We start from the raw sequence: 22,525 nt of genomic DNA, 5'->3' as shown, positions 1-22,525 counted from the left end.
AATAAAACAAAACACATTTATCTGTTGATTCAAATAAGGGAAAACTTCTTAGGGTTTTCAGCACTCAGTTCAAAATAAATTGCTCTAAAGTACTGAAAAAGTGGGAGAGGTGTTACAACAGGAGGTAAAAATCAATTTGGGAAAAATCAATTCTCAAATTCTAATACCCACAGACGCCATAGGAGGAATACATTACATTCCTCTGATCCAACCCATAATAAATTCGCCTGGGTCTAAACTCTCACCTATTTGTTAGTCCAATCTATTTTTGTTTGTCCACAAGCCTTTTGCAGTCAAAAGAAGACCCTATAAAAGTAGTCTTCTGCTTACACCTCCAATACTGACCTTTTGTATGCAAAGGTGATGCAGGTTTAACTTTAAGTTAAAATTAACTTAATTAAATTAAATTATTTAATTAAAATTACTATTAAAATTTAAAAGAATAAATTTTTAAATTATTTAATTAAATTAATTAAATTAATTTTAACTTTAGCCTTCAGTATTATCTGGAAGCTGGAATGCCTGTTTTCCAATTGACAATTAAAAATGAATTTACCAACCCAAGTACTCCAAAGCCAGAAACCCTTAGCAGAAGGAAAATGGACACATCACAAACAAATCTCTATTTTCCCCTGGCTTGCCTAGCACATCAGCATCCATGGCACTTAAATCTCCCTCAGCCAAAATGCAAAATTAACTTTACCCATCAGGACATCTACTGAAGAGAAATTACCAGGAGCAACAAAGTCAGACCAGTGCTAGCTTACTACAATGAACATTTTCAAAGGCAAACAGACAAACCCAGACTTGTTTTGTGTTTAGGTTAAAGCAAGGGAAAATGTCAATGATTCATGTGCTGCTGAGTGACATACCTTCAGGGACAATTTCTGTCTAATGTGTAAGAACAGGGAGATAGTCACTTGGAGTCATACAGTGAAACTCACACCATTGCGAGCTGGGGTTATGGTATGCAGTGGTCTGTTGCAGTTTTACCTGTTTTTTCCAACTTACACAGTTATAACTGCTTATAAGGCAGATGTTACATTGTACATCTCGTACAATACAACTTGTATTTCAATTTAATCAACTGGTTTGTTCTGTTCATTTCTAAAATCTGGACTCTAGTATTGCTATAAACAAACCCCAACAAATCTAAAAATCTCCCATAAGCAATGCTGCATTTTAGATATAGAAAATATGTATCTCTTAAAAAACCCAGGTGTATGATTCAGTACATTGCATAAACAAGTAACACTGGTATCTCAGAGGTCTCTCTTCCCCATTAGCCCTGACACTTCCATTCCCCTCCTTTCTCCAAGAGCACCACAAACATCTCCTTTCACCCCAATAATTCCTTTGTCTGATACCCCCTGCTTCTTCTGTGGGATTCAACAGAAGTAATTTCATGTATCAGTACCTCTTCCATGAGGAGACCTAAAGCAATTGCACATAATATATCAGAAAATATATCTTCTATTGCAGTACCAGTATTTTTAGTAATCATTTGAATGAATAAAAATTACATGAAAATCTTTTACTCCATTTCAAAATATATAGTTTATAATCATAAACATCAGTGTTTTCATAAAAATCAGTGTGGATTCTGAACTTTTGACCATTAAGAACTGCCTGAATGCCTATACACAGGTTATAACAATTTAAATCTTCTTTAAGGAAGTTTGCTTCAAATGATACAAATCTCTTTTCAGGGGTCAGTCAGTTACATGGCCAGTTATACACAAATTTTGCACGTGTCACATGGAAGCCACACCTAAAATAAGTACACCACACCTGCTTTTGACTTGCTCTCAGTTTTAAAAATAAATGGCTTCAAAGCTGCTGTTGCAAGTTTGCATTCAAATGAGTCCAAGAACAATCCAGTATTAGAATAGCATATTGTTCATTACTATACCTAACACAAAGAATCAGCAGTCTTGACATGCTCAAACTCAAAGATTCTCCCCTACTCAGTAATTGCCTTGACCAGATAGATACAGAATCTGACTCTCTTGTTGTAGTTGGGGTTGTTGGCTGGTTTGGGTTCTTTTTCTCCATTTTGGACTTTAATTGTTGAATGAGAAGTATTCATTTGTATTGTAGAACGATGAAGCTCAGTTGCTGAGAAAAATATGAGATTTACAATGTGCAGCAGCAGTGCTCTAAACACTAGGAGCCACTGTGACTGACAGCCAGCAGGATGTTGGTGTGGGGGCTACTAACTACCTAACTCCTCCTGCCACAAGAAAGGGAACAAAGAAATTATCAATGTCACTTCATGAGTTTTTCTTCTCCATTTTCCAGGGAAATATTTCTATGTATTTATAATTCTGTTGTAGAAAAAAAAAATATTTTTATGACACAAAGTAATCTGTAGCTCTAGTTTGTTAAAATCTGTAGACAGCCCAAGGTGTCTAATCTTAACAGAAACTGAAATATTAAATTCTGCCCGTTTTTTGGCCACAGACTTTTAGTGAGTGATGCAACATGAAAGATTAACCCAAAATAAGGATTTTTGAATAATTTTTAAAGGACAGATGAATGTTTTGACAAGATTTTATTGTGAAACATTTGATTTAGAAAAGGTACAAAATGCCAACGGTCAGATGTGTGCCAGTACAGTATTTCAATAATCTATACATGTGGACAGCTGAACAGCTTCACTGCAGAACGTGGATTTGGACAAACTATCTAAAAGGGGCCCGCGATATTCACAGGTTTAAAGTACATAAATAACTTGAGCCAAAATGGCCATTACTGGTCAATGCTAATCAACATCTGGAAACAGGCTAAAAAAGCACAATACAGTACAACAATCTCCTCGCAGATCCACGTTTAAAGAACATCAGTTTATTCTGTCAACAATCTACAGCTCCAGGACATGATTCTCAGGACTGGGATTTAGTTGGCTAGTTAAGAACTTTTAAAAAATTAATGTTAAAAATGAGATTATGTAAGAAAACCCACAGGTATTTAATCAGAACTAAACACTGTGAAACCCCTAAAAATTCTTCTGACTGGGATTTATAAAGTCAATTACTTCTAATACAGAACTTCTGTTTGTTTCTTTAAAATGTCCTGACTGCAGCTTGAACTGATAACATTAAGTAATCATAATTCAAACATTTAATTTTGCTATTCATTTCTGTATTTTAAAACTCATTTCAATTAATATGGGTCACCATCAAACTGGAAAAAAAAATTGACCCAAATACTAACTCTGAATTAATAAAAATCACAAATTTGTATACTAAAAAAATTAATAACAACCCCAAAGATAGCAGCATTCTTCACCCTAGTTTAATATGTTTAAAGAGGAGCTTTTATAAACTTAAAAAGTTGATTTTAGGGTATAAAAATACACATACACAATATGAAACAAGGTATCTCAAGTTTTTCATATTTTTCAGTAGTCTGTAGCTGCTGGAACTCATTTCAACTATTGAAAAGGTGTTCATAGTTCAATAGCTAGGTGAACAGACAAGGGTCTATAGACTTTTGTTCTTTAATTAAAAAGGTATAGCTGTTTCTACACAATTAAGCTTGTTGAAATATCAACAGCTACCCTGTTACCAGTCAGTATCCAGAGCTGACTTAAACCTTCACCCAAGTAAGTCTACTTCCTCTTATGCTGATTCATAATTTACCTTCCTGAACACATACCTTGGGGTATACTAAAATATTGTATAATAGAAATTTCTGAATATGACTCATGTCCATTAGTAGAGCTAAACTTAAACTGATGTAATTTAGAATGAAAATCCACCCAAAACATTAAAACCCACCCTATGACACCACATCCATTCCCTTAATTATTTCAAGACCATTAATTTTGGCTACTCTTTTCTCATTGTGTATCTTCAGTGGGAGATGTGAATCTTGCAATTCATTAAGAAGAATCATCATAAGTTACAACCAAGTATATTAAATCAGACAATGGGAAGTAAATGCATTTAAAACTGAGTGTGTATCACTAGCTAAGGATGTAACATTGGAGGTACAATGTCTGCTATGGAATTTAAAATTAGTGCTGTGCCAAATGGGAAAGATGTATAAACAAACCACAAAACTCCAGTGTGGCAAAAAAAAAAACTTTTTTTTTTTTTTTTTGTTCAGGAAGTGTTTGGCATAAGCAGCACTAATAAAATTCTACACCTCACAGACACAAGCTACAAAGGTTATATAAAGCCAATACTCACTGTCCATCAATCAGCTAGCCAGCTCTTAATGCTGCCTCGAGCACTGCACTAGCCATGTTGATCTTTGTTTCAGATTCCTCTGTACACACATTTATATTTACATAAAACATTTATTAAACATGATTTTAAAACATAAAAACCTTATGTACAAAATACCAACATTCCTATAAATAAACAGTTGGAGAAAGGCACTTGCAAGAAAAGTCTACAGTAAATCTTACAAAAACCACACTGCCTCTGTTACTGTACAATAGATAATCTTTCAGTCAGTCCCTATCACAAGAATGTAAAACACTAATTACTTGTTATAACTAAGAATATAACCGTTACAGTTGTATTTACATGTACATATATGCCTCTTTTTAGTTCCACTTGAGAGCACCATGATTTCCATTCCAAAATTCATATTTTCATACAAAGTAAAAGAACAGTTACCAGAAACCAGTGTTCAGTGTCACTGCAGATTCATAAACTTTTGGCTGACATCAGTGTAGTTTAAAAGACTTAGTTGCTACTTTGTAAAAAGTACACCTAGTTATTGCATGTTGTCCTTTCAGAGAGAGCACTGCTATGTTCTCTATGCAATTGTTTAATACTATTGCTGGCAAAAGGTTTCCAATATCAAAAAAATAAAAACATTCTTCAAGCCAGTTGAAGTATTTCATCTGAACAGTAACTAAAAAATGCTGCATATTAATTATAAAAACATGTAGGAAACATGCCAACTAATCTGGTGTGCAAAAATATTTCTTCCACTACACAGGATTTTAAGGGCTTCACAGAATTACTCAAATGTACATTGAGTAGCAAACCTCACAAAGAACCAGTTCCTCAAGGAGATGTGAGGATACTTCCACTTTTATCAAACTTTTTACCCTTTGACAATGCTGCGACCTGTTTGAGCAGTTCTCTGTTTTTGGCCTGAAATACAGATTAAAAAAGTATGAGTTACTGAAATACTAGTGTCATGCACTTTGCATTTATGAACAAATTCTCAAAATGGACATGCTAAGAACATTCAGAGAATGTAACGATCACTTTTCAAAGATCTGTATATGCTTTTTGATACGCATATTCTGTCTTCAACAGGGAAAGTAACCACATTCCCTATACTGCAAAATTTAGTATATCCACTATTGCACTGAGTGTCTGTTCAGTCTATGATTTATGAGGCAACTGATTCAGACTTTCTTCCCAATAAAGCATGCTTTAACAAAAGACATCTAGCTGTCAATGTGTTAATGCTGAGTCCTTAAATCAGACCCATAGCCCAACAACAACTGATAAATTGTCAGAGAACAGACACAAAAAATAAACTTTGAGAAAGCATGTGAGGTAAGGTTTTATCTTTTAAAGTTAAAAGAGTGAGTTTTACTCACACAGAGACTGTTGACTGCAGAACTGCTGTACAATGCATCTGAAGTTAAGCATGGCAATGGCAACTCATGAGCTTGGAATTACTGTACCTGAGTGAACAGTCCTGAGCGAACAAGCTGAGTGAGCAGCCCGAATATATGATTCCATCTGAAGTATTTCCTAAGTATTGATAAGCAATTACGCACCTGCAACTGTTCCACAGTTTCCTTGTGAGCTTTCTCCATGCTGTTCATCTTTGTCCTCAGGTTAGACTCTTGGTACTGGAAGTCTGCCTTCAATTCTGTCAACTGAAAAACACAGATCCTATGAAGATTCCTTGAATTGCAACAGGATACATCTTCTAGTCAATATATGAAATATTTAGTGAAGGCTCAGGAATCTCAGGAAACACTGTATTTATTTACTGTTGCAGTATTGACAGCTCAGCACTTGAGAAGCAGTTTGAAAATCTGTATACCTATTTTATTTGCTCAGGATTTCATATAAAAAAGGCTAAACCTCAACAAAAAAAATATTCAAATACAAGACTGGTGATTTATAAGATTTGCTGCTCTTCCAGCTGTGAGATGCTTATCACAATCTTCAGTTGCATCTCTCAGTTATATGGTATGGTAACACCCAAAAAATCTTCCTCACAAAGACAATAAAAGAAGATTATTTTGTGTTCTTTTCTGCTACATTTCCTCCTAAGCAGAAGGATAAATACATACAATGAATACATTCCAGATTTATTAGGAAATGAAGCCTCTTTGCTGCCAAAGTTGCCTGCTATAACAAACCAGAGCATACCCTCCTAAAGTGACTACCAAGACTGCTATTGCCAACCTCAGTATGTGTCAAATCACATGTAGTGAAACAGATATTGTTCAAAAAACCAGTCAATCAAATGGTCAAGTGCAGGCATGTTGTTATAATGGTACATAGCTCACTGAACACACTGCTGCTCAAAGCATGCACTTATGACTGTGGGTCTGCACAGGGCATCCAGTGCAAACCCACATATGTCACAGTAAACATAAAAAAAAAACTACTGGAAGTGCTGCACCACAGTAAAGTATGCAACCAGATGAGCAAAAACGCTACCTGTGAACATTCAGCAACCTGTGGTCCTCTCCTGAAAATGAAGTCTCAGGGCCCCACAGTAATGTTTTGGTTTCTCACTACCATTTTTGTGCAGAAAGACAAACAAGGCTAGTACTGAAAAAAATAAACACTGATAACCTTACTCATAACAGAAAGTGATGAATGAGTATTATCTGTAAAGCTGGTGTACTGAGCAGGTTTTGTTGCCATGCCATACAATTCAGAGGTTTTACTTTTGGAGCTCACACACAATTCAAAATTGTTCAAATGCTGTCCCTTCACAGGACCTTAACAGGAATCTCCCACAGGTATGGCTCAGGCTTTCCACCCAGTATACGTCTTCAAATTTACGATCTCACAGTTAAAAGAAAATCTGCAGTATGTTCATTTGTTGTAATTTTTCCAACTATGCAAACATTGTATAATGTGCTCAGTTTTTCTCCTCCCTGTAGCAGCTGAAAAAGCAAGTGGCACTCTGCAAGTGAGGACTTCATGCCTGAAGGAGACAGGTTTGAAGAAGTCTAAAGTCAAATAGTTTTAGCAGTGGAGATATTAAAAACACTAGATGCTCTCCTATGGAAACAGCACAAAAAAAGTCACTGCAGTGATTATGCAGAAGTAGGTGACATTCCTTACCTACCACTTTTGTTAGCTTTTCCCAGTAGACTAAAAATAAAAAGATAAGTGAATTTCCTACTGACTCATGGTCTACTCCTGCCTCTGTAAGAGAGAGATCAGGGCCTAATGTCCATCCTTTGAAGCAAATACCTAAAGAGAATCCATGACAGACTGCTCACCTCTTTCACATTAAACACTTAAAGGCTTGAAATAGCAAGTACTTCTAACACTAGGTATATTTTAACAGTGACATAGATGAAAATGGATTCAATATCCTTTACAAAACACAACTATGTGTGGAAATGAAGATACTGAACTGTGGTTTAAAAGTGGAAGCATTTTCCTTCCAGTATGAATGTTTCTTAGCCATCAATGTTTGGTAGGCCACCATGCATCCACAATCAAAATTTTACTTGAAAATATAATAAATTTGATTGGAATACAATTCCATAACCTACTCAATCCTGAACAGACACTCTGGAGCCACTGTTACAGTGTCCTAAAAGCATCTAATTATCCAGATGGCAGAGAAATAAAGTAAATGCAAATTAAAGTGTGTATTTGTTGTTATTTCTCTTTTCTTGTTAGTCATTAATTTGTTTGAAGGATGAATCTTCTGTAAGAGTTTTCCTGCAGTCACTTGGGCCTGATGATTTCACTTAACTTTTGTTGACTGATAGCCACTTAATCCAAGCTCTTCTTCTAGTCTCTGACTAACCACAAAGACTTGACAACCCACAGTACACATGCTTACCAATCCTATAAAAACAAACCACTTAATTTTCATACATTTCAAATGGAAATTTGGACACTGACTTATTATGGCTAGAGTTGCTTTAGTTTAAAACTAAATAAAAAATATGCTAAACTCAGAATGGTTACTACTATTTGCCATGATTCAGTTGAGAGAATGTAAAACACACAAACCACTGTGGCACTTTATCCATGACCTGTGGCACGCAGCCTGAGTAACAGGCTAACTTCTTTGTGGCGGAAGAGAGTTAAGATGAAATACTCTTCAACTCAGAGCCAAAATATATTCATGATACAAGAGTCCAAACCCCTTCCTTTAAATGTTAAGATCTGATTAGCTGCTATATAAAACAATTGTATCAGACTTTTGTTTTACCTTATTGTTTTGACATTTTAGGAGACTACAAAACGGGAAACAAAATTATAAAGTTCTTATTAAGCAGGTGTAATTTTTACCTTTTTATCTTTCTCTAAAATAGTCTGATCTCTTTGCTGCAGAAGACGTTTAAGTGACATTACTTCTTCTTTCAGCTGACTTATAAGGACAAAGTTGTCAGTTCCTCCACTGTCTGCAGATTGATTTATAGAGCTACTAAAAATGAAAAACAATAGTTATTTACAGCATCAAAAGAAAAAAGAAAAACACTTTTTAAAAAAAAATTCAAATTCAATAATTAATAATTCCATAAACATCCTTAAGGACTAATGCAAAAAAAGTATGTACCTGACAGAAATTGATGCAACTGGCAAATTACCTTACTAATGGCACACATTATATACACCTGCAGAAATATAATTCAGTATTAGCTTTGAGGGGGACAAATACCTTTTGACTGAAGCAGCCACTTTTAACTTTTATTCTGACCATTTGGCCAGAGACAGAATAAAGATTCAGTCTCCCACATTAAGATTCAAAAGAATTCTCTAGATACTGGGTCAGCTTAAAGCAGCAGGTTCTACCCTGCATCTAACTGATAACACAATTCCTGATGTAAGGGAACACCTTTGTGTTGATAACTGTTACTTTATACATAAGCTTTGTTTAATTTTGACCCAAACATATTAAAAGCAGGGAAATAGTGCTAGGTTTCTGCTAACAAAGTAACTTAGTTGACTGATAGCACTCAGATGCCACCCAATAATCCATCTGGCAGGACACAAGTTTTACATCCCTCATTCTTCAGACAAACACAGAAGGGCAACTGGCCACAAATCAGTTCTCTTTTTGGTTGAAATGGCTCAGCTTTACAAAAATGTAACTTTACCTATCTCCATTTGATGGCTTGGATTCCAGTTTGGGCTTTTTCTTTGGAGTTTCATTCTGAATAGCTGCAGAGGATTTATGGCTGAAATCAAACAAAATGTAAACCTAAAGCCTCATACTATGCAACTCTCTAATATCACCATTTGGTACATGTAAAAAAACTAACTCATGCTCCTAGGTGGAATGCTAGAGACTAGCCAGAAATGCAAGAAAAAAGAAATTCTTTAAATGAAAACTGCAAGATAAATTAAGAGAAAATTAATAAATAATATCATATTTACCTCTGTTTCCATAGTCCCTGATCTTGTTCTGGACTTAGATTGCTGATTCTGAAATATGTAAAATGTACACAGTAACTGATCAAACATGCCATTATTTATAAGTTTATGTGAATGGTATCTGTACTTGAGAAAAAACCCTTCCCCCTTTTTTTTCCTAATACAGTGAGCATTTATGAATTTTCAGTTGGATACTGAAGTTCCTGACCATGCTTTAGTATGTCAGGATGCTAAAAAAGTATTTCTTGGCTAAATATCTACACTATTACAAGTCACAAGGGGTAGACCTCAAGACTGATGGCCAAACTGTTTTACTGATACCTCCAAATTTTTGTGAACTTTGTCTTGCTAATCTTGTACTCAGCAAGATGGTCTAAATCAGCTCTTCATACTGCCATATGAACACTGCCTGAAGTGGTGCTCATTTAGTGCCATAAGAGTAAAGTTAAGTTTCGGATCCCTGAAAATAACTGCTGCTCAGGTCTAGCCTCTTGCTTTCAATCATTTCAAAAGGAACTAAAAAAGAACACTGATATAGGAATGGTGGAATGTAGAAGATTGCACCGAGTGGAATAGTTTGTATTTCTACCTCATTGTCTCTATTGTCTGATCTTAACAATAACTGAAATGAACAGGGAAAAAGAGCCAATGGACCCATGGCAGTCTACAGAAAAAGAAAAGGTGGAAAACCAGGAACATTGTGATCTGTATCGATATGCATACTGTTATAATTCTTGAGTATATCAGATGCTCTGTTCTGTAGCAAAGAGCTAATTTTTTTTATTTCATCCTTACTGTACCTGTGCCAAATGCATTAAATTAGATTTAACTTTCTGTAATTCAATTTTCAGCAGAGACTTGAAAGAACAGGAACAGTACAGTAACTCTATGCACGACAAGAATATTTTTTTTCTACGAATTCCTAAAACTCTTTTTTAAAGTGGACGTATGGGACTTTCTCTTTTACTCATTGCCAATGTAATTTCATCTTACTTTGCTTCTATCTTTAAGTCACACTTAGGCAAATTTCAGACAAGATGAAAAATCATAAGCACTGGAAATGTGAAGTTTAGAAGGAAAGTGTCTGTGTGTCTGGGATCAGGGACATAACCATTGCTAGCATTTACTATCAAACACAAAAAATAAGTAGTTCTGAAGTTATGCTGCCACAAATCTATCAGTGAGAATAAGAATCATGGCCACTATTATAGCAGCACAAAATCCCAAATGAGTTCTGGGGTTTATGACTAAATAAATTGGTATGTACACTAAGGTTGGTTTATACCATGGCCAGAGATGATGTGTTGAGAAAAGTTGCAGAAAATGGGACAAAACTATGTGAAATGTTATTAAAGTGACAGAGTTAACTGAACCAACAGTCTTATACCCCTATGCCTGTATCACAGCGACTCCCAAACTGCCTACTCCAGCGAGACTTGATTATTAAAACTAGCCAAGAGGTACAACCTGGTCCTAGACTTAAGGTAATCCCACACTTCTGTTTCTGCTTCTCCTCTTAACTGTATTTGTACAAATAAGTCAGGGTGAAGCAAGTCAGGAGGAGGATTCTCACTGATAATACACACCTTTGGCAAATGCATGTAAAATAGCAGGCACCACACAGCAGTTGCTGCTTATAAACACAAATACAAGTTTACCCTCCAGTAACTGGTTTCTGTAGCCATTCCTAGAGCCTTTTTCCTAGACTTGTTACAATTTATAACATCAACTAGTTTGACAATCACCAAGAATTCCTTTTATTTTTATGAACCGCCTTCACTCAAACTCTAAGAATCCAAGGATTTTGACAGATCATGAAGAACAATGCTCTGCTACTGCTTTTGACACCATGTTTTAAATAGTTTCTCTTACTCAGTACAAACAGAATGCAGAAGATGAAGAGCTACCAACAACTATTTCAATTTTTGAAATACTTACTTATGATGACTGCTGCTGTGACGATGATGATGGTGGTGATGGTGGTGGTGTTTTGAATGATGCTGGTCTTTCTCAGTAAGAGATGAGGATGAGGAGTTAGAATGTGAAGATCCCAGACTCTTCCTCTGTTCTTTTGTCTTCTGTAGCACCCTCTTGTAGGACAGTGTGCAGAGCCAACACAACAACTTTCCATCAACCTTTTGAGAAATAATTCAGGTTTTATTTCCAAGTACGTTGCACTAGAGAGATATACTCAATATCTGCAAGGATATTTTGTTTCACTTCATCCACTATCTTTGGGAAAAACAGACATCTTTGCTATGAAACATTGCTATTGTATATCCAATATGTGCAAGTCTTTTTTTAGTAAAGTGAATCTTATTCCACTTTTCATTTCAAATTAGGCTACAAAGAGTCCTAGCAACTTTTAGACCTGCTCTACATCACAGAAATAACAATAACTTTTTAAAAGGAAGAGTCTTTTTTAGGATAGACATCATGTGCCCTCTCTCAACCTATGATACTGCAGGCAGAATCAAGATGTCCAGCCAACGTGTTACTTGTACCAAGTAAATTCTTCTGTAAAAACAGCATTATTCTTGGGTTCAGTCAAGAGGCTTTTGAGGTCATTTTCTCAGCACCTTCTGGAATGAGAAAGTGGCACTCACCAAAGCTATTTCACAAAACAGAAAACAAAGGGCTGCTCAGAGCAGTCTACCTCTCTGGTGCTCTACTTAAAGGCAAGGCAGACAAATAAGAGAGAAAGTGACAGATTCAAGTTATGAACATACATAAAATCCAAAGGAAAATAAAAGTAAAATAAATATCAAAACATGAGGAACTGTTAATCTGCTTAGCTTCTGTTCCCCAGCTACAACTGTCTGCTAACAGTTATGCCTATTTTTAGAAAGAGTGATTTAAGTAAAAGTTAGCTCAGTAGCTAAAACAACACTTGCAAGTTACAAAATTTAATCCAAATATTGTAAAGCACAGATCAGCAACTTTATTCTAGTATGAGAGAACCTAAGATACATTCCTGTTAATCTTTCTCTTCTGAAGGATGAACACTGTTGTCAGCCTAAGCCATGAGAGATGTGGAACAAAGCCTACCTTCCTTCTTCCCTCTTCTTTTCGGTCAAAAGCACATTGCTGTTTGCACTGCTCACAGGTCTGAGGCGGGCCATACTTCTTCTCTGAGTTGGTGCAACGCTGGCATTTTGTGCCAATAAATGCTGCAATAATGTTACAATATTGACAAGGCTTGGGCTGAAAAAAATAGGTTGAACTTTAGTCAATACATTTGTATTTTCAGTAATGAGGACAGGTATTTCAATTCACACAATGACGCATTGAAACTAGTAGAGCTTCAAATTATCTACCATAAAGAACCTTTTTCCTAACACTTTTATCTTCAGTATTAAACTTTTCCTCTAAAATGATGCTTCTTCTAGGGTTAAAACCAGCCTGGACTTTCCATGAAAACCCAGACACAATAAAAGAAACACACACAACTATCTGGTTACTAACCTCCACAACTACTGCTCTTTATTTTATAAATATGTTGACATTTTCTCTCAGTTTCATTACATTACTTAAGAAGTTACTTAGGGGAATTTAAAAAAAGAGTAACCAAGTGATTTTTTTTTTTTTGGATGGGAAATTTCTGATGGCATCCCTCTCCTTTGCACAGCTCAGGGATTCAACAACCCTACAGTTCCAAGATTAGTATCCTAATCCCTGCAATTCTGCAGGAAACTTAAACAAAGAAAGCTCCACCACCAAACAAAAACCAAGTTCAGATCTATCTGGTCAGGTTATCAATTTTTATATCATACGCTCAACTAGACTAACACAGTGCTGAAAAATAAAATTGATGTCAGTTTTCATAGGTTAGAACTGGCTGATTATCTTCAGTGCAGTTCTGTTTTTTGATGAACTACTGATAAAATTGTTGCTGGCTCTGTCCTGCAATTCATTTTGCTGCATTTTAAGCTTTTGAAAGCATTTCTTTGTTCAGTTTACATACACATTCACAAAGTGCCTGACTACATACCAACAGCTATTATGTTTCTCAAGTAAGTTGAATTTCAACTAATATGGTTTTTGTCAAGTACAGGGAAGCTATGCCTTTTTGTTTCACAACAAGATTATCTTGATACCTCCTAAAAACCTGTATCTGCAGGGCAGCTCAGATACAATGTGTGCATTCACATAATAGAAAAATTCATTTTTCCAGCAGAACTGAAGCTAAAATTCAATATGAGAAAATGCAAAGTAACATGAATGTAGATAACACTCAAAATCTTCTGTACTTATTAGCTTAACACGATTAACATGCATTTTTTAAGACTCACATAATATAAAGTATGTGGTATTACTAGATTTTCACATTTACCCCTTGTTAAGAACAACAAGAGGCAATGGTCTTCCTGCCATGAAGCACATGCTTATGAGAATATGCAGGGAATAACTTAATATGCTTGGCATGAATTAATGCTGCTTTGTTACAAATAGCTATACTGAAATTATTCTTAACTGTTAAGCTATATATAATCCAAAGAGTTTTCAATTTGGGAAAAGAAATGGTAACCCACGGAAGAAATCAAGAGATGTCAGTCTTTTCCATCACCTTTCTGGATGGTAATCCATAGTGTGGGTTTGTTTTTTGTTTCTTTTTTCCTCAAAAGAAGATTAGTTACAAGAGAACTTTGTTTTCAGTTTGAAGCACAAATAAGCTCAACTTCAGCCTTAAGAACCAAGTAACTACTCACCGTTCCGAACTGTTTCACGTTTTGGGCACATTTCTTGCATATTGTGTTGGTTTTGCTAAAGAGATAAAATGGCATAACATTGAATTAGGTGACAAAAAGACACTTTGACATTCTTTCCCCACGCAATTACTTGCGAACACAATCAAAGAAGAGTTGGGTTGGAAGGGATCTCCAGGCCAATCTCCCTGCCAAGGCCTGGAGCAGGTGACACAGGAGCGTGCACAGGTGGATTCTGAACCTCTCCGGAGAGGGAGACCCCAGCACCTCCCTGCACAGCCTGATCCAGTGCTCTGCCACCCTTAGTGTAAGCAAGTTCTTCATGTGGAGGTAAAACTTCCTGTGTTTTAGTTTATCGCCACGGCTCCGCATCTTGTCCCAGAGCAACACCGAAAAGAGCCTTGGCACCCGCCTGCCGTGGAGATATTTATACGCATTGACGAGATCGCCTCTCAGCCTGCTCTTCTCCGGACCGGCCAGGCCCAGCTCCCGCAAACGCGCTCGCCCCCGGGCAGACGCTGGCCGTACCTCTCCTGCTGGAACTCGGAGCGGCAGTAGGTGCACTTCACGATGGGGTGGGCGATGCGGCACTCCTGCGGGGGAAGCGCCGCGTTACTGCCCGGCCGAGCCCCGGCCCGCGCTCCGCCCCCGCCCGCCGCCCCCGCCAACAGCCCCGGCCGGGGCCGCCCCGCCGCACCTTGCACAGCTGCTGGCCCTGGGAGAGCTCCTCGAACGGGTACCGCTGATTGCACTTGGTGCAGGCATAAAGCGCCGGGGCGGCCGCCGCGCCCGCCGCCGCCATCCGGCGGGGCGGACACGGGCGGGCCGAGGGAGGGGAATGGGGAGGTGCCGCCGGGGCGAGGGACGGAGCGGCCGCCGGGGCCGCCGAGGAGGAGGAGGAGCCGCCGCCGCCGCCGTCCCGGTGCCGCTCCCGCCGGTGCCGCCCTGGGCCCCGCGCGCCGCCCGCCCGCGTCCCCCTTGTGTCGGCGGCAGCGGCGTCACCCCGCGCGCGCCCCCCGCCCTTCCCTCCCTCCCTCCGCCCCGGGCCCGGGCTCGCGCTGCGCCCGCGCAGCCAATCGCCGCCCCGCGCCAAACCTGCCTTCGAACGCCGCCGCCCAATCGCCGCCCCCGCCGGCCCCGCCGCCGCCAATCCCGCCGCGGGCGCCCTGCCCTGCGCCGGGCGGCGGCGGCGCCCCTGCTCTGCGATTGGCCGGGGAGCGGGGGCTCCCTCTGACAAAGGCCGGCCTCCTCCGCCCTCCTCCTTCCGCGCGTGCCCACGCGCCGCCCCCCCGCCCGCGCGCCTGCCTTCAGGGGCCCGCCTCCCGCCCGTCCTTCTCGATTGGCCGAGCGGCGCCCTCCCTCTTATTGGGCATCTACTGTGTCATTCAATCCCGAGAGGGTGACGGGGCGGGACTTAAGCCCGATCCTTCCTTCTCATTGGCAGGCTGGGATAGCAGTCAAGCGAGCCGCCGCGCGGGTGGCGTGCCTTAAAGGGACATGGGCGAGCGCGGGCTCCCTTACGGCCGACATGGCGACGGCGGAGCGCGGCCATCAGCACACGGTGAGGCTCGGATGAGCGGCCCCGCGGTGAGGGGCGGGACGGGTGGGAGGCTTGTGAAATCCCGGGGGTAGCGGCCCGGCAGTGCGGGGCTGGCGGCTTACCTGCCCCCAGCGTGCCGGGAGCCGTACAGGCTGTGGAAGCTGGCTTGTCTGTTAAATGATGTATATATGTGTTTTTTATATATATATATTGCATATATATGTTATATATATTATATATGCTTGCCATGTATATCTACACATGTATATAGGTGTTTATGTGTGCGTATGCACGTATGTGTATGTATATATATTTATGTGTGTATATATATATATGTATATATATGTGTGTGTATACATCTACATATATATATCTATATATCTATGCATAAACCTATGATGCTTTTGCACACGTTTTCTAAAGCGGCGGGAAAAAAAGGTACTCTGCTATTGAAAGGAGCCCTCTTGCTGTGCCCATAGCAGTGTCTGGAGATGCTGTTTGTAAGTGAGTGGGAATAAGCTGTTGAATTTGGTTTGTTGGCAGCAGTAGCCCGGGGCCGTGCCTTTGGAAACACCTGTTCGTGGGCAGCTCAAACCCGCTCTGTGCAGTGCTGGGGCAGCCGGGCGAGCACGGCAAGCCCGGAGGTGGCAGCCAGGGCTGGCGGTGGATTCCGCGTCTGGTTGTTCCTCTTTGTCAGATGGAAACGTTCCCTTCAGCTGAGGCTGAGCTTTAGGAGATAGCTGTGCCCTCAGGCCCGTGTGGGAGTAGCGGGCGGACTGGGACAGGGAGCCACCTCCACGCCGGGGAGCAGAGTTTCCCAAGGCGGGGTGCAGGGGAGCAGCGGGACGCGTGGCACTGCTGGTGACAGGGGACACGAGGAGGGAGCCTGTGCTGAGCTCTGTGCACGGGGGCTGCCTCCACCAGGTCGACACCTCGAACAGATTCCCAGCTGGGGTTCTTGTTTGAAGTTTTGCCGCGATGTTTGTAGCTTTCTGGAAGTAGTTGTCTTTTTCGTTGCTTTTCCTTGTTTTGGCTTTTTTTTTCGTGTGAGAAGCTATGTTTTTCCTGTGCTTCGCAGGAGCTGAGATGGTGAAAAGGCTGCAGCGTGATGTTCAGAGCAAAGTGCGAGACCACTCTTGTGAGGATTTGTAGTTTGGGGTCTCACTTGCCTGGGTGGTGAGCACCCATCTCTCTTGTGAGTCTCTTGCCCTGCAGTGTGCTCCCATGCTTACAGCTGGGCCAGCAAGAGGAATTCGAGGATTCCTATCTCTTTCCTGACTGGAATTGTTTCTAGTATGCCTGGAGAAGAAGACTCAAAAGAGTCTTCAGTAGGTATATGTAGGCTGTTTAATCAATTTAGTTAGCCAAACAAAACTTTTTTTGGGAAAAAGTTGCCCACTGTAGACTTTCTGTACGTGTTCAAAAAAAGAAACAAGCCCTGACTTTATATTTTTTTGAACTTTGAAAGTAGTTGCTTTTAATACATCTGGCACTCTATGGCAGATAGTTGACAAAAATTCCTGTCTTGTGCCAACATTTTTTTTTCCCCCTTTGATGTAATTGCTTAACGAAGTTACCTTTTTTTTTATGTCTGCTTTAGAGATGTTATTGAATTGTAGAGTGCTCTTGACTCAGTCTATATCAGGGAGGCACAGCCAGCACTTGGCCTGTGGGTGATAGGGGCTGTCCGTCGTTCCCCACTTTCCTAATACTGCAGTAGTGAGGGAGGGAAGGCTCCTAATTGAGATTGTCCCTCCAAAACGGCTATGAAAGTTTGAATAACCGGGTACCTGGATATCTTATAATCACTACATTCAGTATCTCATTATTTTGGATTTTTTTTCCTCATTCCCTACATAATTTTCCTGAGCTTACTTTTTTTTTATTTTTTATTTTTTTTTTAAATGAAGTGCAAAGACTTCTGTGTGTCACTTAAAACATTACCAGGTATCAGTGGTTTTTTCTTTCTTTTCTGGTTGTGAGCAGCCAGATGAGAACTTGCAGTAGCACCCATTCTAATTTAATCCCTTTTTAAAAAAAACTTCTTTATGAGTTTGTGCCTTTTTTTTCCCTGCTCTGCTCAGCCTTTAGGAGGTCCCTGCATGTTGGTAATGTGTTATCTCTGGTCTGTGTTTTTAACATTCCCTTTTGTCTGCTTGAGTAGGCAGCAGTACTGATACGCAGTGGTGAAAGCCGTGGATTTTGGAAGGCAGTGTTCTCAGACCTGTGGAGATAAAATGTGCTCAGCTCACTGTTATGTAACAGGTTGCACTTGCCTCCTTGTGGGACTGTTAAGCTTCATGTACTGCTCCGAGGCTTGTGTGGCTTACAGAAGGAAGGACTACGAGGAGTACCCTGAAGGAGAGGAGATGCAGCAAGCATGACCTAGCTGAGATGCAGAACAAATATATAGAGTTCCCTGATTTTTTTTTTTATTTTTCACAAATTTCCTGAGCATCAGAACATGATATTCTCTGTGAGACTTTCCAAGAGCAGGAACAAACTTAAATGATTTCTAATGACTTGAGAGCTAGGGAAGAAGAGCAGAGAATTGCTGTGATTTTTGAACTTTGTGATGGGAAATTCCTTGATCCTGTTTCATAAACTTTCCCAGTGCATTCAAATTATTTCAAGTCACTACTTATGAAACTGAATATAAGCCACTCTTTTACTTAAAAATAGATAAGAAAAATATATATGATAGCAAATTATTACTTAAACTGACAAAAGATCGATTGCCTGTGTAATTGATACTATACCAGCACAATATTTTTCAGTAGTTATTTGAAGCAGATATCTGTACTGACTGTTACACTATTCAAATTACTATAACTAACTATTCAAATTAATGCTTATGCTCTGCATCCGGGTGGAATTTGGAAGACGTGTAACTAGTCAAAAGCCTCAATTTGCTTTGCTTCTTGTTACTTTGGTGCTCCAGGGTTTTGAGTACACCAGCCTTTTCTTTCAGTTAGTCTGCTATTAGCTAGAAGAATGTTACTAATGTCAGTAAAAACAAACAGAAGAATTCCTTTACTTTGGTGTTTTTATGCAGTTACATTTAATTCTCAGACGAGGCTTTACCTGTAAAGACATAAAAGACGAGAGTGACATCTAGAAGGATTGTGATGCTGTCAGCCCTACTTCGGTTTCAAACTGATTCCCCTTTTTCTTTTGACTTTCATGGGGTACCTCTGGTTTGAATCATAGCAGACAGGATATTGATATTTGAATCAATAGTTACTGGTTGGATTATTATTATTTGAGGCTTGTGTTGCTGCTGTTCCTGTATTGCCTGCTGCAGAAGTGCTGTGTTTTGCTTGGCTCATTTTTACTCCATCATTTGGTTTCAGTATTCTATGCTCTTCAATGCCATATCCTGTAACACTGATGGTATTTTTAATGTTAGCACCTAATAGGCTTTTGATCAGATGGATTCATGTGTTCTGGTTAGGCTTGTGAGGATGCTGAGTGTAAAACAATGTGTTTATGCATAAAACACCTGTTCAAAATAATTTTATTAAAATACTTTTAATTAGGGATTAGTGGTTTAATTCTCATTCTGTGGCAGCAAATGCGTGTGCAAATGCAGTTATTTTGAGAAAAGACATTATGTTCTGTAGGAGAATGTTATAAAGGCAGACTGCAAAGCAGTCATAAAACTGTGCTTAGAAACACCAATTGATACATTCAGAATAGTTAGGATCCTAATTTAATTGCCCACAATGAATCACTTTATTTATAAGAGGAAATCAGTTGTATATGGGCTTTAAATAATTTTAAAAAATTCTTAAATTTTTTCCCCATATTTGGCTCCTTGTAATGCATTATGGGCTGTTGTGTAATTTGCTATGAGATACTTAATACTTTATGTATTTTAATTTTGGTTGTGATGTGCTCCCAATGACTAGTATTTGCAAAAGCATAAAAACACCCTGCCAAGATCAGCAATTGCTCATTTGACTTACTGATGGAGGGGGAAGCTGTAGGAGTTTTGCATCTGCCTGCAGCCCATCTCTCTTAGGTTGCCTTCAAATTCTGTCACTGAAATGTTTAGTAATGTGTGCAGTTAAGAGAAGTTAAAAATAAACATTTCATTTAACTTACATATACAGGTTGTAAAGCTTAGGCCAGGTAGAGAGGTTTTTGGGTTGAAACCATAAACACTGTGTTCTGCCAAGGTTCCATTATTTAGAGGAGCATCTTCCCAGCAAGGTGGTCCTTTCAGGTCATTGCAACATCCGAAGCACAGCAGGTATTTGCAAAATTAGTGCAGACTTCTGGGAAATCCCTGATCTCTATAGCCTCATTTTTCAGAGTAGTGTGAAGCTGATTTAAGAGTATGTTTCTGCTTAGAGGGAGAAGTACTTTCCTGGCTGTGATCTGCTGGTTTTCCTGTGTTGACACCACTAATCAGGTGTAGTATAAAGTTACCTGGATGTGTCATGTGAAGTTCCATCTACTAATGGAAAGATATGGAGGATGAATTGAAGCGAGTGGAGTTAGAGGGATTGGGACTCTCATCTCACCTTCCCAGCTGCAGTGCATCCTGTGCCCCATCTGCAGTAAGTGAGCTCTCGTGTTAGATTGGGGGTGTGGAACCACGGTTCTGGGTGTGCCTTATCAGATTTTGCCACCGTAGTGCAGTATCTTGTGCAGTAAATATAGCCAGTAATTAAGAAGGTGGTTGTTTTCCAACTGATTTGTGGATTGCCTTCTCCCAATAAGTAGTAGACAGTACAAGTAAATGAAAAACTAGTATGGGAAAGACATTCTTCTGTTTGCTACTGTTTTTAGTGGAGGGGGAGTTGGATGTAAAAATGACACATCCTAAGGCTATAAAGAAGGAAACTTCTGAGATATGAGTTTCCTGTAGCAGTACTTCTACACATCATCTGATAGAATCTTACTTTTCTTAATTTTCTTTTTATGACAAAGAAACAAATGTGCTGAATAACAGTTTTGTTTTGTTTTCAGGATGATCTGCACAAAACTCTTAACTCTACATCAGCCACAGATGGACTTTCTTCGGCTTCATTTATAGAATATCCAAAGCACAAGCCTTTTATTAATTCAGATTTGCAGTGTTCCTCGTGGAAACCAGTAATTCCATATCCTGAAAGCAACAGCAGAGGTAATAGTTCAGCAAAGTTATTTTCTTACGTGTTTCCAAATTGTGGTAAAATACTTCCACATCTATGAAGGTTGCAGTCTTTTTATCCTTATATCAAATCCCAGTGATGTCCAGCTCGCCTGTTTTGTAGGTCCTTGGCAATTCTCTTTCCAAAGAGCACCTGAAGATAAAAGCCATCTTACAGATGGAGAAAGATGCTCCTCTTCGGTAGTAGAGAATTGTAAAATTGTCTGAGTACTTTGTGAAATTGTACTGACACGTCTTCTTTGTCCCTTCTTCAGTCTTCCTCTCCTTCAGCCTTTCCCCTCCTGAGTTGATAGCTGAGCTAGAAATAAGGAGACTTTAGTGCCCAGAATGGTTTGGAGCAAAGGAAGAGATTTGGTCATGGATGAAGGGTGTGTTGTGAGTATTTATTTTATCAGTGAAGACTTAAAGGATGTAGGGAAGGTTTCAGCAAAGTGCTGAACTGAGAACTCACAACACCAAAAAGGAAGGCAATTTTAATTCCATTTATTCTTCTTGTTTCTAGGCTGTTCCTTCTCCCTCCTTTCCCACTGTCCTGATGTTCATCTCCATGTAAACAGATTGATCTTGCATGACTGGACATGAACAAAAAAACTATTCTTGGTTAGTTTTCTGTTGTTTTAGTGAATTAGCTTGTCATGTAGTGAGACTTACTCCAAAGCTGCCTTGGGGTACATATAGGTTGCATCATGAGTTGGGAGGCCAGAGCAGGACCAATCCTTTTAAGAGCTGTTTGGCTCAGGGTCACTGCAGAAATGCTTCCTTTAAGACTGGAGTGTTACAGAGGCTTAAGGATATGAACTACTTGATGTTTTTTCCTTATATGGAGAAAAGTGAGAAATGTTTAGGATGAATCCTAATGTTACCCAAACTAAGTAAAAAAATCAGAATGATAGCCTCAAATCCCTGTTCCAATAACACAATTAATATCTGAGTTACTAGGGGCTTGTGTGTTAATGACCTAAAAGATGAAATCTCAGTTCTTGCAGTGCTATTTAAAATGCTGTATGTACTCTCAAGGCCATTGGTTTTGAGAGTGCTGTTGACACAAAACTAAAACAATCTTTACAGATGAAAAATTGGATGTGCAGGAAAGAGCTTCTTTATGAATTACTGATGCAAGTGTATTTTTCTAGAGTGTGCTTCATGTTTCATTAGCAATAGAGTTTTGATTTCCAAGTTTTCACTTGGCAATTTTTTTTCTAACGGCGACTCTGCCAGCTCTGAATTAAGGATGGCTGGTGGAAGACAATAGGATAAATTATACCCCTTTTTAAAAACTATCAAATGTTTTTATTTTCAAAAAATGTTTAAATGACGTGCAAATGAATGTGATTATGTACTGAAAATTGAATCCAACACATGGATGATCCAGTATACTTCTTTTTTTGCATAGCTTTTAAAAATGCAAAAATGTTCTGGAGTGTATATTTTAGCAAATTTAAGGATATGAGAGTTAATTTTAAATGGCAAAATTGATTTGATTGTTCTTGAGGGTCCTTATTGCTCCTCCCATTCCCCATATGAAATAAATCTTATTGAAAAATGCTGA

General features: G+C 39.2%; 2 protein-coding genes across 15 annotated transcripts in view; one reads left to right on the top strand and one right to left on the bottom strand.

Moving 5' to 3' along the window:
* Positions 1–2,539: 2,539 nt before the first annotated feature.
* FAM76B (family with sequence similarity 76 member B) lies at positions 2,540–15,209 on the bottom strand. Of its 4 annotated transcripts, none has more exons than XM_086882051.1 (10): positions 14,973–15,209; positions 14,804–14,868; positions 14,279–14,333; positions 12,618–12,773; positions 11,508–11,704; positions 9,573–9,620; positions 9,293–9,373; positions 8,484–8,619; positions 5,759–5,860; positions 2,540–5,117 (listed from the first exon to the last, which is right to left on the bottom strand). In XM_086882051.1, the coding sequence occupies exons 1-10, from the start codon at positions 15,075–15,077 to the stop codon at positions 5,028–5,030; spliced, it is 1,035 nt and encodes a 344-aa protein (XP_086738177.1). In that variant the 5' UTR covers positions 15,078–15,209; the 3' UTR covers positions 2,540–5,027. The 4 variants fall into 4 exon arrangements, with proteins under 4 accessions (XP_086738177.1, XP_086738178.1, XP_086738180.1 ...); XM_086882052.1 differs by having other exon boundaries at positions 8,484–8,616; XM_086882054.1 differs by lacking the exon at positions 9,293–9,373.
* The window catches only part of CEP57 (centrosomal protein 57), a 23,738-nt gene continuing 15,868 nt past the window's right edge, over positions 14,656–22,525 (top strand). The window contains exons 1-4 of one of the 11 annotated variants that reach the window (XM_086882039.1): positions 14,656–14,829; positions 15,720–15,836; positions 20,233–20,380; positions 20,793–20,949. In XM_086882039.1, the coding sequence (XP_086738165.1) occupies positions 20,291–20,380; positions 20,793–20,949 (247 nt within the window). In that variant the 5' untranslated portion in view covers positions 14,656–14,829; positions 15,720–15,836; positions 20,233–20,290. The other 10 variants (XM_086882040.1, XM_086882043.1, XM_086882045.1 and 7 more) reach the window with 10 other exon arrangements.

The sequence above is a fragment of the Cyanistes caeruleus genome, chromosome 3 (assembly GCF_971803275.1).
Source record: "Cyanistes caeruleus chromosome 3, bCyaCae1.hap1.1, whole genome shotgun sequence".
Taxonomy (NCBI): Eukaryota; Metazoa; Chordata; class Aves; order Passeriformes; family Paridae; genus Cyanistes; species Cyanistes caeruleus.
Note: the sequence above shows the minus strand (reverse complement) of the source record. Positions and strands in the feature narration are given on the sequence as shown.

Coding starts and splice junctions, on each gene's coding strand:
- FAM76B (XM_086882051.1), bottom strand. CDS start 15,077: ATGGCGGCGGCGGGCGCGGCGGCCGCCCCGGCGCTTTATGCCTGCACC. Junction 8,620..9,292: donor AAGCCATCAAATGGAGATAG/GTAAAGTTACAT, acceptor TTTCATTTTTAG/TAGCTCTATAAATCAATCTG. Junction 5,861..8,483: donor TTTTAGAGAAAGATAAAAAG/GTAAAAATTACA, acceptor TGTGTTTTTCAG/TTGACAGAATTGAAGGCAGA.